Here is an 18,754-nt window from a genome sequence, read left to right on the forward strand (position 1 = left end):
AAAGCACTTCCGCCGGAAGGTCCGCCGCGCATCAACCGCGGTCGGAAAGTAGAAGCCCGGCTCCTTGGTTCCGCAGATAAGGAGCATCTTCGCTTCAGGGGAGGATGTTCCGCGGGAAGTGGCATCGCGATCGGCTGCAGCCGGTCGGGCTCCTCTCAAACCCGCCCCTGTTTGGCGCCGCTTCCAGAACGGCGGTAAAGGGAAGGCAGCGGCTGGGAAATCTATCCGTTGCAAAGCTGCGCTAGCCGAGGCGTTGCAGATGCTGGACGCCCTGGCCCTCGTACATGTGCTTTGGACTCGTCGTAGGCGTGAAGCCATCAAGCATGATTATTTTTTCATACTTACATTTTGCATTTCCTGCAAGGAATGCAAGGCAGCGCATATGATCCTGTCCTCTCCTGTACTCACAATAACCTTACCAGATAGGGTAAATATTACAATGTCTTGCTCTATTTTTCTTTTAAGCATTTGGTTCTGGGTTAATTGCACGTTTGGGGACATTTTCTAAATGAACACTTCATGGATCCATCCAATGCGCTAACCTAATAGCAAAGAAGTTGACAGGCCAAGCTAAGGATGCATGTATAGATAAATGAATTGATCCAGTTAAAATGAGCTATTGGGCCTGTAGGACCAATAGCAGTGGTATGTTTTTAAAAGCTTGCTTCACCTTTTCTCGCTCTTTTTCCCTCCTGTTTTATTTCTTTGCATACTGACTTGCCCTTTCTGTCTGTCCTTCTGTCCCTATATTTAATTTCTTGCTTGCACTTAGAAAGAGTTCTGTTTATGGAGAGTGAGAGGGAGGTTTTTATTGTGCAGATATACCTTGTAAATCTGTACAAATTTAAAGAAATAAAAACTGTAAACAAACAAAAAAGTTATGGAACAGTGGCATAGTTGAACGTTCTAAATCACTGTAGGAAACCCAGAGTATTTCCTCAACAGACGGCCTTCTCATTTTTGCTTGAAGACTTCTCCAATATGCTTATAGCCAAACTTGCACTTGCACCTGAAAAAAGAGGCTCATACTACTGCACTTCCAGGGAGATGGTCATTTGCACAACCTGATAATTACTCTGTCTGCTTGCTTAAACAATCTACAGTTAGCAAACCATTCACTATTTGTGAGCACATGAGAGCAAGTAAGCATGCCCACCTCTGCTTTCCAAAACAGCCCAGGAACATCCCATTTCATGAACTGTTATTCTTGTAATGAAAATGCAATCAAATGATAAAGAACAGTAAACTTGGGAGACACTGTTTATTTTTAAGTTGGCAGAATACAAAAGGCTCAGTCCTACTGGGAGAAAGACATGGCATTCAATGAAGCACATACTGTGCAGACAAGTGCTTATTTGTGCACTCTGGGATTCTGGGACCATTAATTGCATGCCATAATATTATATCCTCTAGAAATTAAATATTCATATTTGATCAATGAGAGAATAGAATAATTCAGCTTCCTGAGTTCTCTTTCTATATTGTCATGTGACAGAGAAACCAAATACTATTTTAGCAGAGATTCAGAACTCTCTCTCTCTCTTTATGAAAATGCTATAATTATTCAGTGGGAAAGTACTGAAAAAAAAAAGAATTCAGCAAAGGCACCTTGTTTAAACAAGGGGTTCCATAACTGCCTTCCAGTTTAAATGAAGCTGGTGAGATAGTCTGCAGCATTGCATGCCACATTACTCATAGTACCTACAAAAGAATGCTAGTTTTAATGAATTTATGGAGCAGGTGCTGAAGAACCAGGTAATTGGGAATGCAAAATGCAGTTGCAGGCAGCGGTGCACTAAGGCTGGACACCCAAAATGTAATCGGTGATTGCCAGTCAGGGCAATGGAAGCAGACATTTTATTCCTGCACTCATCGTGTTGCTGTAACATAAATGGATTTCAAATGCATGAGAATTGCAGGTGCTTAGTGTTGCCGTTTTTAATCAGGTTGTATCAGGAATGCTGCAGTTGCAAATGTGACGGTTGAAGGGCTGAAGAGGGATGCTAGATGTGCACATGACTATCTAAAGCTACACAATACACTAAGACCATTAAGTCCAGAGTCTAAAATTATCTGGCTTCACCACTGGCGGCAAAAGTTACCCAGAAGTGGCAATTGATCCTTCCTTTATAAGCATTCACGGGAGGAGGCAAGATTCCCACCCATCCCCGATCCCGACAGCCTGAATCCCTTAGAAGGGCTTATAAAAAAAGGAGCGCTGAATAGTAAAAACTAAAACTTGGGGCCGGGGAAAGGCTGGACGTTTCTTTCAGGGAAGGCACTGTCCCTCCTCCTGTTAACGGGGCCAAGCGAAAAGGGGTCGCCCGCCCACCTATTTGCCTGTCTTGCCTCCTCAGGGCGCTGCTGCTCTTGCCGCCGCCGAACTAGTTGCGCGTCCTCCCGCTGCGCTCATTCTCCATTCGCGGGGCGGGCTTTGGGGACCTCCAGTTCCGCTTCCCTGGCGGAGCTTCAGCTCCTCCTCCTCCTCCTCCTCCTCCTCACTCAAGGAGGACGCGCCGGGTGCGCGCCTCCTCGGCTGTCTCCGCTGGTATATAGCAGTGGCTGGGGCGGGGGCGACGGAGCTGTCCGGGACGGGCAATGCAGTGGAGGCGCCCGGAGGTAAGCGGCCGAGGGAGCTGGCCCGCCGCCCACGTGGCGAGCAATCGCTTCGGCCCCCTCGGAGAGCAGCTGCTGCTTCTCTTTGCCCTGCTCGGCTTCCCTGACCGAAGCGGGGCTGCTGGGCTTGCTTCCCCCTCAAGCTCCCCCCTCGCTAATCGTGCTGCGTGTCCTCTTCCCCATTCACCCCCGGAGTCATAGGAACGTGGGAGGTTGTCTGATCAGTGATTTGGGTGTTACGTGTCAGTAGGCTGATTTAGCGCCAGGATGTTTGTGTTATCAGCAAAAACTGCTAAGTGAATAGCAACTCTTAATATTGTAATTGACACTGTCAGTATTTTCTGCATTTGGGGAAGCCGTATTCAGTCTTTGGTTTATAAAAGACATCGATTCGAATGAATGGAGTTTAAATTTGCTTTGACTAACTCAAGTCCGATGGCTAATTTGAGTCTCATTCATTTCAAGTAGTCTAATATAGAACTAGCATTGCATGCTAGCCCTAATTTTCTTCTGAGCCCTGTTTAAATATTCACCCCCTCCATGTATATCATGTATATACTTGAAACACCCCATAATAATGTATACATCAGAAGAAGTGGGCTGCAGTCTTTGAAAGCTTATGCCAGAATATTTTTGTTTGTCTTTAAGGTTCCTCAAGGTAAAGCTGTATGTACTTAAGAGTTAAAGGATTCTGAGCCCAAGAATTTGTTTTGAGTAGTTGAACTGAACAGAACTCACAACCCTCCCCCACAAAAAATCATCTTCTGCTTTATTTCAACTGCATAATTTAAGGTGAGTGTGTAATTTTGTCAATGTCACTTTTGTTAAGGGATTCAGACATATGTGAAGATGCATTGTAGATCACCCAAAGTGCTGCCATTCAATCAAGATCTACCTTCTGCCTATATGTAGGCCATGCCCAGAATGGGCAGAAAGTTGATTGAGAATATCTGATAGAATTCTAGGTGATCTCTGTACGAATTAGAAACATGGACAACAAAATCAGCTTACCTCCCATAAGCTAGGCAAGAAAGTCTGGGACAAAAACAGGAGATTTACATGTAAAGGATTTGTGTGCAAGCTCCAGTTCTAATTCTGGAAACTAATTCCTGGACTGAACACGTGCTTGGAAACACCTTATTCTACCAGTCTATGTCTTAAGTTTCTTGAGCCACCATTTTGCCTCTGGCTCCAATTGGTGGGCAGGGGGCTATTGAGCAAAACAAAGTAGGTCCTGTAAGCCTAGACTCTTCCCATCCCTGGGCAAACAGAGTGGCAGCAACTCTCCAGGTCAGGTCTCTCCCAACTGTACCTGAGAGGTGTTAGGGATGGACCCGGAAACCTCTGGTCTGTGAAGCAACTGTTCTGCCACTGAGCTACATTCTCCCCCAGTCTCCTATGTGCAGTGGACCCCATGTTCCCTATCCCTTAGGGTGGTTGCATGGCCGGTGCCTTGTTCCATAAAATTTGCTATCCCAGGAGACCCTTTTCAGAAGATGGGGACAAAGTTAGCTCTTTTCCAGTCGTCTGACACCTCTCCTGTTTTACAGGATTTATTGACAATAATAGACAATGGTTCTGAGAGTTCCTCTGCTAGCTCTTTTATGACTCTGGGATGGATTTCATCAGGTCCTAGAGATTTGAACATATGCTAGAGATTTGAACACATGCTAGTCTCCTGCTTTAGTGTTCCTGACGCCATCCCTGCAATTCCTTACTATTTTTTTATATTCTTCCCTTGTGGCCTAGCCCTGCTTCTACCTCCTGTACATGTAATTTTTTCTTTCAGGTTGTCACTTAACTTTTTGTGGGGCCATTGGGGCTTCCTTTGCTGTCTTCTATACTTTTTTCTTTTTGGAATTGTTCATAGTTGTGCTTGGAGAATCTTTTTTTTTTTTTCAAGATTTTTCCATCCCTCTTGGACTCCTTTTCCCTTAAGAGTGAGTTGCCGTGGCACCTCACTTACCATTGTTCTGAGTTTGTTAAAGTTGAATTTCTTGAAGTCCAGGGTCTGTGTTTAGCTGCAGTTAACCTTTGTCTCCTTTATAATTGAGAATCCAAGTATCACATGGTCACTTTCCCCCAGGGTTCCCACGCCTGCTATTTTGTCCACTAGGTCATCCTTGTTAATTAGTATTAAATCGAAGATAATTGTTCCTCTCATTCCTTCTACTGCCTTCTGCTAGAGAAAGTTATTGGCAGTGTATGTCAGGAATCTCTTGGAGGGGCCATGTTTGGCAGAAATGGTCTCCAAGCATATATCAGGGAAATTGAAGTCCCCCATGATGACTACATCATTATTCTTGGAAACGCTGGCAAGTTGCTTTTTGAAGGTTGCACCCTTGTCCTCTTTTTGAGTAGGTGGTCGGTAATAGACACCAATAACTATGTTTGTCTTATTTTTTGCTTCCTTTAAATTGAGCCAGATGTTTTAAGTGGGGCTACTAAGTTATTTTCCTTGTATTTCTGTGCAGATATGTGTATCTCTCACGTATAGTGCGAGTCCACCTCCCTTTTTTGTCCTTTCTGTTTTCTTGAAGAGTTTGTATCCATCAGTTGCAAAGGTCCAGTCATGTGAGCTGTTCCACCAAATTTCAATTATTTCTATAAGATTGCAATTGCCCTTATGTACTATGAGCAGAAGTTTGTGTTATTTCCCATACTGTAGGCATTAGTGCATAGACATCAAAGTTCATTCTTGTGCCCTGGTTTTCCTCCTATGTTTTCTGGGAGACTTGGTTTTAGGCCCTGCTTGAGGTTTTTTCTCCCTTGAGATACACAAGTCTTTGTCATGTGATGGTATGTTGTGCTGCATGTGTGTCTCTCCCCCCCCCCCCCCGGTATTTTTCAGTTTAAAGCCCTCTTGATGAACTTTTTCATGTAGTGGCCAAACATATGCATTCCATTCTTTGTGAGATACAGCCCATAATTTGCCAATAGTTGGTTTTCCAGGAACCTTAACTTGTAGTCCCAGAATCCAAGTCTTTTTTTATGGTACCACCATTTTAGTCATTCATTCACTTGAAGGATTTTTCTTTCCTTAACAGTTCCTCTTCCACATACTGGTAGGATCAGAGAGAAGACTATCTGGGCCCCAGTGTTATTGGTTTTCCTCCCTAAAGCTTCAAAGTCTGATGTTATTCATCAAAGCTTCTCCTGGCAATTTCGTTAGTTCCCACATGGATGAGAAGGAAGGTATTTGTCAGTGGGGCATATTAGATGCTTGAACTTACTGGCTATATCATTAATCTTGGCTCCAGGGAGACAGCATACTTGGTGATCCTCTGAGTCATCACAACATACATATTTTTTTCCATCTTGCGCAACAGGGAATCCCCCACTACTATCACTCTTCTCTTGTTGTGAACTTTGGTATCTTTTTCCTTACTTGATTGACCTTTTTCGGAGTTACTCATTGTGTCGTGTAGTTCTTTCACAGTGGGATTCTCACTTGTCCCTTCCTCAAGTGACTTAAAGTAGTTTGAGAGTCCCACTGCTTCCACTGGTGCAGTGTGTCTTCTAGTTCTTCTGCATCTGGCACTCTTGTCTAGGGAGTTTCCTCATTTTCCCTTTCTGCAAGGTTCTCTTCTTCTGGCTGAGCTTGTTGATGCACTTCTTGCTTCTGGACTACACTTAAAACTGTTGCAGCTGCCCCACTCTGTCAAAAAACTTTTCATCTTCTTTTATTACCTTGAGGGTGGAAACTCACTGCTCCAGTGCTCTCTCACCTTTTCTTCTAACAGGGCTACCAGCTTGCACTTGCTACACATGTAGGCCATGTTGCCCTCAGGTAAGAAAACAGTTGTTACAGGTCACCACCTCTGTGGAGTCTTCATGGTCCATTATTTGTGCTACCTTTGTGATTCTGTCTTGAGGGGCAGTTGTGACAACTGGTGCTTTCTCATGTCTTCGTGGAAGGTTAGCAACACATTCTTACTAGTAAATGGGAGTATGTTATAAGAAGGAAAACAAGTGTATTGTGGGGGGAGGGAACTAAGGGTGCAGAAAGAAAAGAAGGGGAAATAATAGGGGCCTCCCCATTGACCTTTCCTGCCAAACTCCACCACCAATCTCCTGTTTGCTCACTCTGGTCTCTCACTTCCTGGGAGCTTGGCTGCTTGTAGCCCAGAGGCCCTAGACTAGCTGGGGCAGCTTGCTCTGCTCTGCTAGGAGTCGGGAACCAGTATGTTTAAGTAGGAATGCTCTGTCCTTTAACTTAGAACTTGATGAGCAGATGGTTTCTTTCTCCTGATGTTTTGCAGATAAGGTTAATCTTACCTGCTGCTGGAATATTTAGCTGGGATGGGGGGATCAATCCCCATGCATGATTTATTGGAACCATTTCCCCTAAAAATTAACAGACTTGTAGGTTAAGTTTTAAAGCAGGATGGTGGATATTTTATTTTATTAACTGTGGATATTTTATCTGACACAAATCTAAAATGTCAACCACGTGTCTTGCTTTTGAGGATGGTACTTTTCTTTGATTATGTAAAATAGAAGTGGAAAGACTATACACTGTATGTGCTACAGACTGTAAGCATGTTCTTCACTCCCAAATCAGTGTAGAAGAACCCTTCGCATCTCTCCACGTGTTACGGAACGTATCCTGATTTAGAGCCACCGCAAAGCAAGTGAGAAAGATGAGAACAAACCCTGCCATCCAAGCTGCCATTGACCTCACAGCGGGAGCTGTAGGTAAGTGTTAGCCAATCCTGCTTCTTTCAGAAATGTTTTGAAACTGATACAAAGAGTTTTTGAGCTTTAAAAGACACCTTTTCCCAGATGCTCAAGGCAGGACCCACTGACAGCAAGGATGCTCCTAAAAGGTACACTGATCAAAAGGTGACACTAATGGGAGATAGCCCTTGCTGTGGCTGATGAGCTTCCCATGTTTTGTTTCCCTTTAGCAAAACCCTGGCTGTGGCTAGAAGGTCAATGTGTAAGCACTCTTGTGTAATAATTTTCTAACTCTTGCTTTGAATTCATTTAGGGTTAGATTTCATGCTCACATGAGCATTTCAAAATACGTTACAAGTAAAAGTTGAGCAATTAAAGGAAACGAGGGCTGAGATAATTTTTGTTTTCTTTTGTTTTATACTCTTTAGCTAATAGAGGGTTGGTATGCCAAGCAATTGTTCACCTGTTTGTCGTCTGTGGTCAGATATTTCAAGAGTGCCACTGTGGGGTATAGCAGCTTACCATTTAAAATGTTGTGGTGCCAGTTTTTAGCCAGGCCAGGAGCAAGCCCTGCTGGGCTAGGGCTAGGGCTCAGGTCTTCCTCTGCTAGCTGTAGCTCCTGCTGAATAGCAGGCCCTTATTTTGCATGCAGAGGGTCTCAGGCAGTTCCAGCAACACTGGGCTAAAGGAACCAAGGGTCTGACAGGGTCAGGCAGCTTCCTGTGTTCCTAACTGTAGGGTCTTCCAAACAACAGCACAAGTGGTCTTCTGTGCAAAGTCAAAATAGGACCAACAAGACCCAGACTCAGACCTGCACTCAGCCATGAAACTCATTCAGGGATGTGGGGTCAGCCACATGTGGCCGACCTGACTGTTCACAGGTTTGCTGTGAAATTAACCTTGGGAGTGAGAAATGATGGACATACCCTCAGTTCCTTGAGGGAAGGACAGAAAAATGTATACAAATTCATTACTATTACCCTCCAGGGAGGACTTGCTGGCCACCCATGTCCCTATTTGGATGAATGAAGCCTTGCCACAGTTTTCCAAGTTCTGGTAACCTCTCGGCTGGATGACTGTAATGTGCTGCATATGAGGCTGCCTTTGAAAATGATCTGGACACTCCAACTAATCCAGAGCAGAGCAGTGCAGCACCCTTGGGAACACATTCTGCCTGTCCTCTTTCGACTGCACTGGCTGCTCATTGAAGTCCGGGCCCAATGCAAAGTGCTGTTGCTAATCTACAAAACTCTAAATGGCTTGGGGCCAGGCTTTCTGGAGGAACACCTGTCTCCTTACATCCCCACAAGGTCGTTAAGCTCTTCAACAGAGGTCCTTCTCAAATAGCTGCCCTCCAATGAAGTGAGGGGAGTGATGGTTAGTGGGAGGGCCTTTTCTTTGCTTGCATCCTACTTGTGGAATATATTTTCCCGGGAGGTTCACCTGGCGCCATCACTGGTCTCTTTTTGGCGTCAGGCGAAGACCATTTTATTTTCCAGTGTTATTGTAGTTAAACTAGTTTTTAACATTCCTTTTATTTCTGATTTGCTTCATGCCTTGCTTTTATCTTCTTTTTGACATTAACTGCCAGATATTACATGGTTTTTAATTGCTTCTTATTACATTGTTATTATTTGTTTTATTGATGCATTGTGTATTTTATTGCAAACCACCCAGAGATTCCTCTGGGCTATGGGGTTGTTTATAAATGTAATAAATACATAACCTTCCAGTTTGGGGGTGAGGGGTTATAATTGACATACGTTTCAGACCTGTTGAGGATGATATATAAGCTTTGTCAGTGTTAGGAGCATAAAAATAGTTAGCTGTAGTTTAATATACTGGACTGTCAAATGCCTAGTCTTAACCTGCTGACATGAAGGTTCTGAACGGATAGGTCAGCACAGACAACTTGACTTCAGCAGTTGTGTTGGCCACTTTCCTCTGCAGAAGGGGAATTTAAACCTTCCCTGCTATTAGTAGTTAATATGGAAGAATCTTGCAACATTTTACAGTGCAGCCCTCACCCTCTGATGTTGCCTGGTAAAGGGGATTAGGATAGAATGGAGATGTGGGGTACTTGGCCTGTATGGAGGCACTCACCCCATATGTTAAGAGCACCCATGGTAGCTGGTGTAAGGCCTAAAAATGAGGTGTTCCCCAAGTTGGACCAGAGCGGGATCCATCAGCTATGCCTGCCCTGCTTTCCATGGGGAAGCAGGGGGTGAATCAGAATGATCCACCAGCTGAACAGCCTGGCTTGTCCCCCACATACCTCTTCCATCCTGGCTGGCAAACTCCAATAAGGCTTGGAATGCTAATAGCTTTACTGTCATGCAAATTCTCCTGAACTAACTAAGAGTCTACATTAGGCAGCTGTTCCCTTCAGTTAGCAGCTGCAAACTCTCTTGCTTTTACACACATGGGGGTGGGGGGTGGGGAGATGTAGATACAGGAGCCCAAAAGGCAGGGATTGTGCAAGCTCAGCAGGTCTTTGACACTTCTATGTAAAGTTCAAATTTATACAAGATAAGAACAGCGGTCTCATGCTGCCCTTCCTGTGAGGGATTTCCCTGTTTACAGAGCTGAGCTATGGACATCTAAATATCAGATCTCTCTGACATCAGTGAGAACAGTTAATGCCCTCCTGACTTCTTTGAGGGATGATCACGTGCCATCTTCCTAGCTACTTTGAGCCTCCATTGCCTCTTCTGGAATCCAGCAGGGTGGTGGCAAATTGTAAGCTAAAACATCTTGTGGACTACAGGTTGCCCACTCCTCTTCAGAAGCACGTTGAAGAGTCATAGAAACCATGTTAGTATTAGACTTGTCCCTGTCCTGGCCAGCAGCCACAGCACCAAGTAGTCCAGGCTTTGCTTACTCAAGGAGCAGCTACTCTCTCCCAGAGGGGCAACAATGCTAGTCAGTAGCAGCAAAAACAGCCAGGCCCATGGTACCTCAAAGACATTTACTCTGGCAGAAGCTTTCGTGGATGCTGCGCACTGCATCAGGTGCATGACGCATTGCCAAGAGCAACCCTGGAGAGCCCTCAGCATAGCTGATGAAATGGACAATAGTCCACAAAACTCATGTCTTAGTCTTTATGGTGCCACAAGACTCCTTGTTTTACTTCTCCTGGCAAGGCTGCTTTCCACAGATGCTAGCTGCTCTCTGGTTTTCAAAATGATTGGCAAGAGTGGGAGCAATGGTGGGGTTGGTTTTGGGGGGTTTTTTTAAGTGGGTGTTCCTAACAAATCCCTAGTCCTCATTGCATAAGTAGTTTCACCCACGGAAGCCTCTGAGAAACATTTGTTTTGGGGTGGAGCGGGAAGATGAAGCTCTTTGCACACGGGTGGGTGACCTGCTTAGGGTGGCAGAATTAATGGGCTAAGAACAAAGCCAACATTCTCTTCTCCAAATCAGGCCACTGTTCGTCACTCCTGGTCTTCCCTCTGCTTAATGATCTGAGGGATACAGTGTCTCCCTGCCATAGGCCCACCAGAAAGCTTGGCCTACATCCCTGAGCAGCCTTAGCCGACAGTGTCAGTGGTGAGGGATCATGGGAGCTGTAGGCCAGAACAGTTAGAGGATCATAGGTTGCCTCCCCCAATATAGGTCTCTAGGCACTGTTCACCCTGTTTATCCACCGTTCACTGTATTTATAGCCTGGCTGTTGCCACCAAATGGGAGTCTTGTGGCACTGGATTCAAGATCAGATCAAGGGAGTTGGGTAGCTGTGCAAATTACTGTATCTGTTCCTTGCATTTATATCCCATCCTTCTGCCAAAGAACTCAAGGCAGCACAGTGGAGTTATCCCCCCACTCTTTTTCTCCTTCTCTCTCTCCCTCCTCATGACAATTCTGTGATAGAAATTAGGTTAGAAGAAAGGAACAGGACTTCCTGGCTGAACCAGTAAATTTCTGGCCTCTGTGACTCAAGACCAGTACTAACTGCTGTACAATTTTGTTTCACAATTATGTGAAACAAATTAGTCCTAAGTCTTTAGTCCTTCTGTTGCTACAGAAAGAAAATAAATAGGGTGGGTTCCATTCAGAACACACATATTCATTCTGGCTGTCACTAATTGCAAGTGAGCCTTGTGGCTTTTTCTCACCCACGATTCTGTCTCTCAGGAGCTCGGTTCGTGCTGCCCCATGACCCTCATGCAATCAAAGAGAGACCCCAAAGTCTCAAGCGCTCATTGCCTTCCTTTTCTGGCCTGCAGGGGGCACCGCCTGTGTGATGACTGGCCAGCCGTTTGATACAGCCAAGGTGAAAATGCAGACCTTTCCTACCATGTACCGGGGGCTCATTGACTGTTTTGTGAAAACTTACAAGCAAGTGGGTTTTCGGGGCTTCTACAAGGGAACCACCCCAGCACTCGTTGCCAACATTGCTGAGAACGCGGTGCTCTTCATGTGTTATGGCTTTTGCCAAAAAATTGTAAGGAAGATCGTTGGACTGGACACGAAAGCCAAGCTGAGGTGCGTAATGACCCTTTCATTCCCTCAAACCACTCTGCAGGTGGAAGAGGGCTGATAAGATGTGAGCTGGTGGCAACCAACTTGGAAAGAGGTCTTGAGGTTGTGCAGAGAGCTTGAGGAAGATGCGGAGCTTGTGTGTGGCTGCACTGAAAAAGCACAATTAGGAAAGGGCCAATGTTGTACTGCCCTCATGCGAACCAGCAGTGTGCCTGTGGGCAGGACAGTGTGCCTCTAAGAAGGGATAGTGCAGAGCTGGGGAAATTGCAGGAAATAACAGCTAAAATGATCCAGGACTGGGGCACCTCCCCTGTAAGGGCAGGTTAGAGCCACTGAGACTGTTTAGCTGGAAGAATGGTGTATAAGTGGAGGCATGAGAGATGTGTACAAAATTACGCATGGCCTGGAGAAGGTGGCCAGGGAGACATTTTTCTCTCATTCACTCATAATACCTGGTCATCCAGGGATCCTGAATGGGGGCACATTCAAGCCAGATCAAAGGAAGTGTTTTTTCACAGCGTGCAGCATTAAACTGTGGGGTTACCTTCCACGGGGTGCAGTGATGGCCATCAATTTGGGTGGACTGAAAGGGAGATTGGACAAATGCATAGGCCATCGGACTATCAGCAATATGCTGCCTCCAGTATCAGAGGCAGTCTACCTGTGGCCACCATTTGCTGAGAACGAGGCAAGTGGGAGGGTGCTTTTGCGCCCCATCTTTCTTGTGGGTTTCCCTTGGTTGGCCCACTGCATGAGCAGGATCCTGGCCTAGATGGAGCCTTCTACTGACCCAGTAGGGCTCTTCTTCTTCTTTGCTTTGCTCAAAATATTAACAGACAAAACCAGGAGCACAGTCTCTCCATTCACTGTGCTGTGTGCACTCATGTTCTGATGGAATTTTGCTCCATCCCAGCAATTTTATTAGTTCTGGTAATTAATTATCTCTGTTTATCTTCTACTGTATTTACTGCACGTAAGGACAGTATACAACAACTGAACGAAAATGAATCACTTACATAGGCTGGAAGATGCAGGTGCCTGTCAACCACTTCCCAACGTTATTCCAGGTAGTTTCCTTACTGAGGCTTTGGATCAGGTCATCAGAATGCCAGAGGCAGTGCAGCCTCCCACTGCACATTTCCAAATGGGAAGTTTGAAAGAATAGTTTGCAAAGATGACTTTTTAATGTAGAGGGAACAGGTGAGGAAAACGTGATCTCAAGAATTTTGTCCTTCCTTCCTATATATGGAGGAAATGAAATTACTAGAGCTCCAACATGTGTAACTCAGAGCACTTAATGTATCTCTTTTGATTGCTTGGCTTGGAAACCAGATTTTCCCCACTCCTTTGCAAGCAGATACACAAAGGGGCTCCACATGGAAGCCCAGTTGTCCTTTCCCTCTGAGCCTGGCCAGAGTCTTTAATTCAAGCAGCAGCTAAGGTGGGAGAACTTTCCTAGCCTCTTTTTCCATCCTGTATCCAGTCCTGTCCCCAGATGAGATCAGCCTTCTGAGCCTTGACCCTTATCCCATCATTCCCAGCTATCATGGGAAGCTGCTACGTATGTGCTATGGTTGCAGTGGTGCAGGGGATGAGCCAAACACACGGAGCTGCTGAAGTACTTTGCGAGACCTTGTGCTGCTCCTGGATTTGGCCAGTTACACCTGTAAGTCATTCATTTTAGCCCAACACCATGATGAAAGGATTCCAGACTGGCAGGAGTCTGCTTAGTTAAGCAGGAGGGATCTGGGCCTACTCGATCCAGTAGATCTCCTCCCCATGTAATTATGCACTGGAGCTCTAAAGTCTTGATCTTTTGCACTAACCTGATCTGACCCCCACCCCATTGCTCTCAGCTGCTCCTCTGCTATTTCTGCACAGGGCAACCTGCAGGGAAAACCAGAGATCTTTGTGGCCCCGGCAGTGCTGCAAATTAAGGCTCTGGCTGTTCGTTGTACTAGATGCCCTTTGTCTTTCTTGCAGTGACCTTCAAAATGCTGCCGCTGGCTCCTTCGCTTCAGCCTTTGCCACTCTGGTCCTCTGCCCCACAGAGCTTGTGAAGTGCCGCCTGCAGACCATGCATGAAATGCAGCTATCTGGGAAGATAGTGCAAGGGCACAAGTAAGTGGCGTGTGCCTCCACAGAAACGCTGTCATTTAAAAGCTCCCTTTCCAGGCACTCGGTCTTGTTTGCATAATGCAAAATAAAAGCCCCTCACTGCCTCTTATCATTCTTGTTATGATTATATTAATACATCTCTTTGAGTCTTTAAAGCATTTCATACACATTTCCCATACAATGACCCTTTAGGGAACTAAGCACAATAAATAAATAAATGAACATTATCATCCCCATATTGCAGATGGGAAAACTGAGGCTTGCCTAGTGAGTTCTTGGCAGAGGTGAAATTGAATCAAGGACTTCTTAGGCATACATTAGTGCAATCGTATGCATGTTTCCTCACAAGTAAGCTCTACTGAGTTCAGTGGGACTTGCTTGCATTTAAATGTGTATGGATTTGAAACCTTAAGCCACTAAGGCTTTTGGACCAGGACTGATGTCTCCTGGCTTCTTGGAGAGCCCGTGTGGCACAGTGGTTAGGGGGCTGTGTATAGGTTGGGGTTTTGACTCTTTGAACCCCTCCAGAGCATTTGATTGCCCCTCTCCCTCATACACTTCCCCCTGCTTCCCTATTGTCCCACTTTCTTTCATGCCTTCTGTTTGTCTTCTCCCACCCAGAAGCACCTTCCACTGAGAAGACCCCTCTCCACTGGGGTTGCAGGAGATCATTGCAGCAGCAGAGGCTGGCATGTTGGGCAGGGCACACAGAGCCCTCGCTGGCCCTAGGCTGAGGCAGGGATGGCACTGCAGCAGCTGCCCTCGGGAAGGGCATGAAGGGCAGACTGGATTGCTGAACACTCTGCCTCTTTGGGAGTGAGGCGTGCTTGTGGGGGACTAGAGAACAAAAGAGGACAGGCCCTTGACTCCAGGGTCCAGCGGCATCTGCTTGGCTTTCTTCTATACTGTCAATACTTAAGAAGGCGTGTGTGGGAATGGAGCCCAGGGGCACCATCACTAGGAATGTATGAGACTTTTTTTCCATTTGTTTTTGATTGGGATTTTATCAAGGCTTCACTTGCTGGACTGAACATGCACTCAGATGCAATCTGCAATTGATGTCCATACATTTCTGAGTGCGCAGTGCAATTTACAGGGAAAACTGCTTTCAACAGCATGCGTACATATGAAAAATGCACACTTTTGAGAATGAGCACAAGCGTGCTTTAATGAATGGGAGAACATATGTATATTTCAGAAATGCACAGAACTGATGTATATGGTTAGATAAATAAGCATGGAAATATGCATGGATTGTCATGCCAAGGCCAAGCAAGATTGCCAACTGATATGGACTTAAGCCAGAATGAACGTTCAGTTGGAATTCAGAGAATTTTGACAAGCTTGAGTTTTGCTGATCGGCACTTCCCTGACTGGCACTCAGAGGTGCCTGTAGAGGACAGGGACAGCTGGACAGTCCAGAATCAGTACCATGCCCACAACATGGTTGGGCAGGTCTAACACATACCATAGCACAGAACAGCCTCCCATGCTAGCTGGGGATGATGGGAGTTGCATTCCAATACATATGAAGAGCCCCAGCATGGGGGAAGGCTGGTGCAGATTCGATGTAAGCAGAAGCAGGCTATCCCTATAAGAAAGTCCATTCAGGAATTTCCACTGATCCATTCTAATGACGGTAAAAACTTCATTTGCTTCCTTCAGAAGAAAGCTGATATGTTTTGTTTAACTGATGCCTGAATCTCTGCATAAAGCTGGAATTGATTCTAGAGGGACATAGGCCTTGATTTTAATTTTTTGTGTACATTGTGTTCTCTGATGATATTCCAGGACCAGGTGAGACATTCCCGAGTTCGGTTCTTCTGCTTTTAGAGAAATGGCACTGCTATTCCCGTGCTTGTCAACAGCAGGTCATTTAAGCCATCTAAGCACAGCCTATGCCTGACAGTCTCTTTCCTTTCCTAGTACAGTTTGGTCAGTGGTCAAAGGTGTTCTGCAGAAGGATGGTCCCTTTGGATTCTACCGTGGTCTATCTAGCACTTTGCTACGGGAAATTCCAGGCTATTTTTTGTTCTTTGGAGGCTATGAATTGAGTCGGACGTTCTTCTCATATGGGAGACCGAAAGAAGAATTAGGTATGTTTTGGCTTGTTAACAACATGCAGAAGCCATCCTTGACTTTTAAATACGTACAACCAGTTCTGATATAGCAACTCACCCAGTTCCTTGTTTCCCCAAAACATGGAAGAGGGAAACCGCAGTGCTTTAGTGATCACTTTGGCATAGAAAAATGCACCCCAAGAGTCCTTGTAGGATAGTTTACATTTCACCAAAACTTGGCACCTTAGAACTGTACATGCACTATTTTACTTAGTTCAGGGTTTGCCCTGCTAGTAGGCAGAAAAGCAACAGATTTAGGGTGGGAGATGAGGGCAGGGGGACTGTTTCATTGTGTTTCTACCATACTGGAGGTGAGGAAGTTTCACTTGGATGTTCTTCTTCAGGTACCCTAATACCTTAGACAACTGCTGCTTGATTTTATAGGTCCTGTTGCATTGATGCTCAGTGGCGGTTTTGGTGGCATCTGCTTATGGATCGCCGTATATCCAGTGGACTGCATCAAGTCTAGAATTCAAGTTCTTTCCATGGCTGGGCAACAGGCTGGCTTCATGGGAACGTTTGTAAGCGTGTTGCAGCAGGAAGGTCAGAACACAGAACAGCTGGGGTCATGGGCAGGGGGACGTTGCAGAATCTGACGTGCTTAGAACGGGCATCCGTGGCATAGCTCCCATGTCTGCATCGAAAAAATACTGGCCACGTACAGGTTGATTCTTAACAGCACCTGCGGCTGGTCTCAACCTCTGCGAAGGTACTCGCCATCCACTTACCATAAACATGCTAAGCGATCAACCAGTCACCACCAGGAACAGATGGGAGTGGAGCCAGCCCCAGCCATTGACCTGCCACATTGGATGCATCAATTATGCTCAGGCTTTGAGCGGCACAGATGGCCTTGTAATTGTGCCTGCATGGCTGGTTAAAAGCAGCAGTGGTTTGGGCAGGTTTTTTATTAGCCTCTTGCATTAGGAGCAGAGGAGCTGTCTTGTACTGAATTGGCGCGTTGGGCTATGTAGCCCAGTATTGTCAGCATGGACTGCCAGGGGCTCGCCAGTGCCCTCAGGAAGGAGAAACCAAGCATGGGAGAGATGTTCAGCCCCTGAGCTGTGGTCCCACCTATGTCATTGTGCCAGCTTTGCTCCCAGTACAGGGAGAAAAAGTAGAAAAAGTAGCTGGGTAAGAAAGGATGGTTGAAGCCGTAAGTGCATTAAGAGGGGTAACATCTCTGTTGCAGGAAGTGGAAGGAATGAATAGCCTGAATAGCCTGATATGGGCAAGGTGGGAAACGACCATCCAGACACAGCTCACTTAGGGCAGGGGTGACTGGGGACAGAAGATTGGAGCCTTGCTTTTGCTGCATCAAAACCTCTGACAGTGCCTGGGCTGTAAGATGTGTCCACTAGCTAGACATTTCCTTAGCCTGTTAATATTAGCCACACAAACTGCTCATCCCTGCTCTAAAATGGTCAGGCTGGGATAAGAGGAGCCTATTCTAGCCACACAAGTCTATGAAGCAGGTAAGTGCAAGAGCAGCCAGTAAGCTTCGTGGCAGAGATGGAGATATGCACTCCAACCGCACTGGCTCCTGGTAGATCTTCAAGAATGATTTGTCTGATTCCCCTGAACACATTGCCTTTTGCAAGCATGCTGCCATCACAGAACAAACACCTTGTCATTATCCATGTGATGCTACACTTGGACAGGTAATGACAAATTCTTGTTACCTAAGCATGGGACCTTTTCTTCCCATCACAAGTTCAGGGCTGAGCATTCCAGAAGTATTTCAGAATCTTTAGTCAGTTCTGGACTTTTTAAAAATGAAGAAACATTCATTCTGCAGCTTTAAAGGCATATATAGTGTCATTTGTCCTTTAGGGAATCACTGGGAGAAGAGTTCTAAAAAATGGCTTGGTTAACATATGACTCATGTTTACAGGTGTGTTTGCCTTGTATTCTGGACTGAAACCTACTATGATCCGTGCTTTCCCAGCTAACGGTGCATTGTTTCTTGCCTACGAGTACAGCCGGAAATTGATGATGAACCAGTTTGATACATAGGAATGTTATTGTAGACTGTCTGGGTGCAAAAATGACAGAGTTGTAAAAACCCTCATGAAACAAATTTAAAAGGCTGCAGTTTTGAAGTATCAGTGAATTTCAATAAACATGCTGTGTTTTCTAAACTTTGTGCAACCTGTGCAATTATATACCTAGACAACTGCAAACAACAGGATCCCTTAAATCTTACGAAAGAATTGACAGAGCTCTGCTTTTTTAGAAAGCATGACAATATGCCAGTTTTAATTATATGTTACAATAACTGAAGGCATCAGTGTAAGAACAGCAAAGTTAGATCCATCATTAATATGTTGGGAGAGCAGACAGTAGGCATTCTATATTCAGGCCAACATTTCAGATCTAAAAGCACACAAGCTAGACATTGAACTGCCCATAGGGGAACATTTCAATCCTCCAGAACATTATGCAGTAGATCACAGAGTCCAACAAAAAGCACATTCAATGTGAGTCTTCAACATGACGCCGCCAACTTGAAATATGTTAACAAATTTTGCATTGTAATTTCCTAGGGTCTCAACTGTCCCTAGGAATTTTAGTTTACTACTAAGAACAGGAAATGGTGCTTATAAGGAAGCTACTGGGAGGTAACAAAACCACTGCCACGATCTAAAGTGATAGGAGCAGACATCCTTAGATGGGTCACCTGAAACCACATTCCAGTCATCTTTTTACAATGGGCTACCATCAAATGCTGGGCTCTA

At 45.4% G+C, this 18,754-nt stretch overlaps 1 protein-coding gene across 4 annotated transcripts; it reads left to right on the forward strand.

Annotated features, from left to right (window-relative positions):
* The first annotated feature begins 2,463 nt into the window (after window positions 1-2,463).
* Window positions 2,464-18,157, forward strand: SLC25A15 (solute carrier family 25 member 15). Of its 4 annotated transcripts, none has more exons than XM_044444335.1 (8): window positions 2,468-2,619; window positions 3,265-3,408; window positions 7,218-7,314; window positions 11,523-11,781; window positions 13,762-13,899; window positions 15,823-15,992; window positions 16,401-16,559; window positions 17,911-18,157. In XM_044444335.1, exons 3-8 carry the CDS (start codon window positions 7,260-7,262, stop codon window positions 18,030-18,032), a joined length of 903 nt encoding a protein of 300 aa, XP_044300270.1. In that variant the 5' UTR covers window positions 2,468-2,619; window positions 3,265-3,408; window positions 7,218-7,259; the 3' UTR covers window positions 18,033-18,157. The 4 variants fall into 4 exon arrangements, with proteins under 4 accessions (XP_044300272.1, XP_044300271.1, XP_044300270.1 ...); XM_044444334.1 differs by having other exon boundaries at window positions 2,469-2,619; window positions 7,181-7,314; XM_044444337.1 differs by lacking the exon at window positions 16,401-16,559 and having other exon boundaries at window positions 2,464-2,619; window positions 7,181-7,314.
* The last annotated feature ends 597 nt before the right edge of the window (window positions 18,158-18,754 follow it).

The sequence above is a fragment of the Varanus komodoensis genome, unplaced genomic scaffold (assembly GCF_004798865.1).
Source record: "Varanus komodoensis strain SLA01 unplaced genomic scaffold, ASM479886v1 scaffold44_3, whole genome shotgun sequence".
Classification (NCBI taxonomy): domain Eukaryota; kingdom Metazoa; phylum Chordata; class Lepidosauria; order Squamata; family Varanidae; genus Varanus; species Varanus komodoensis.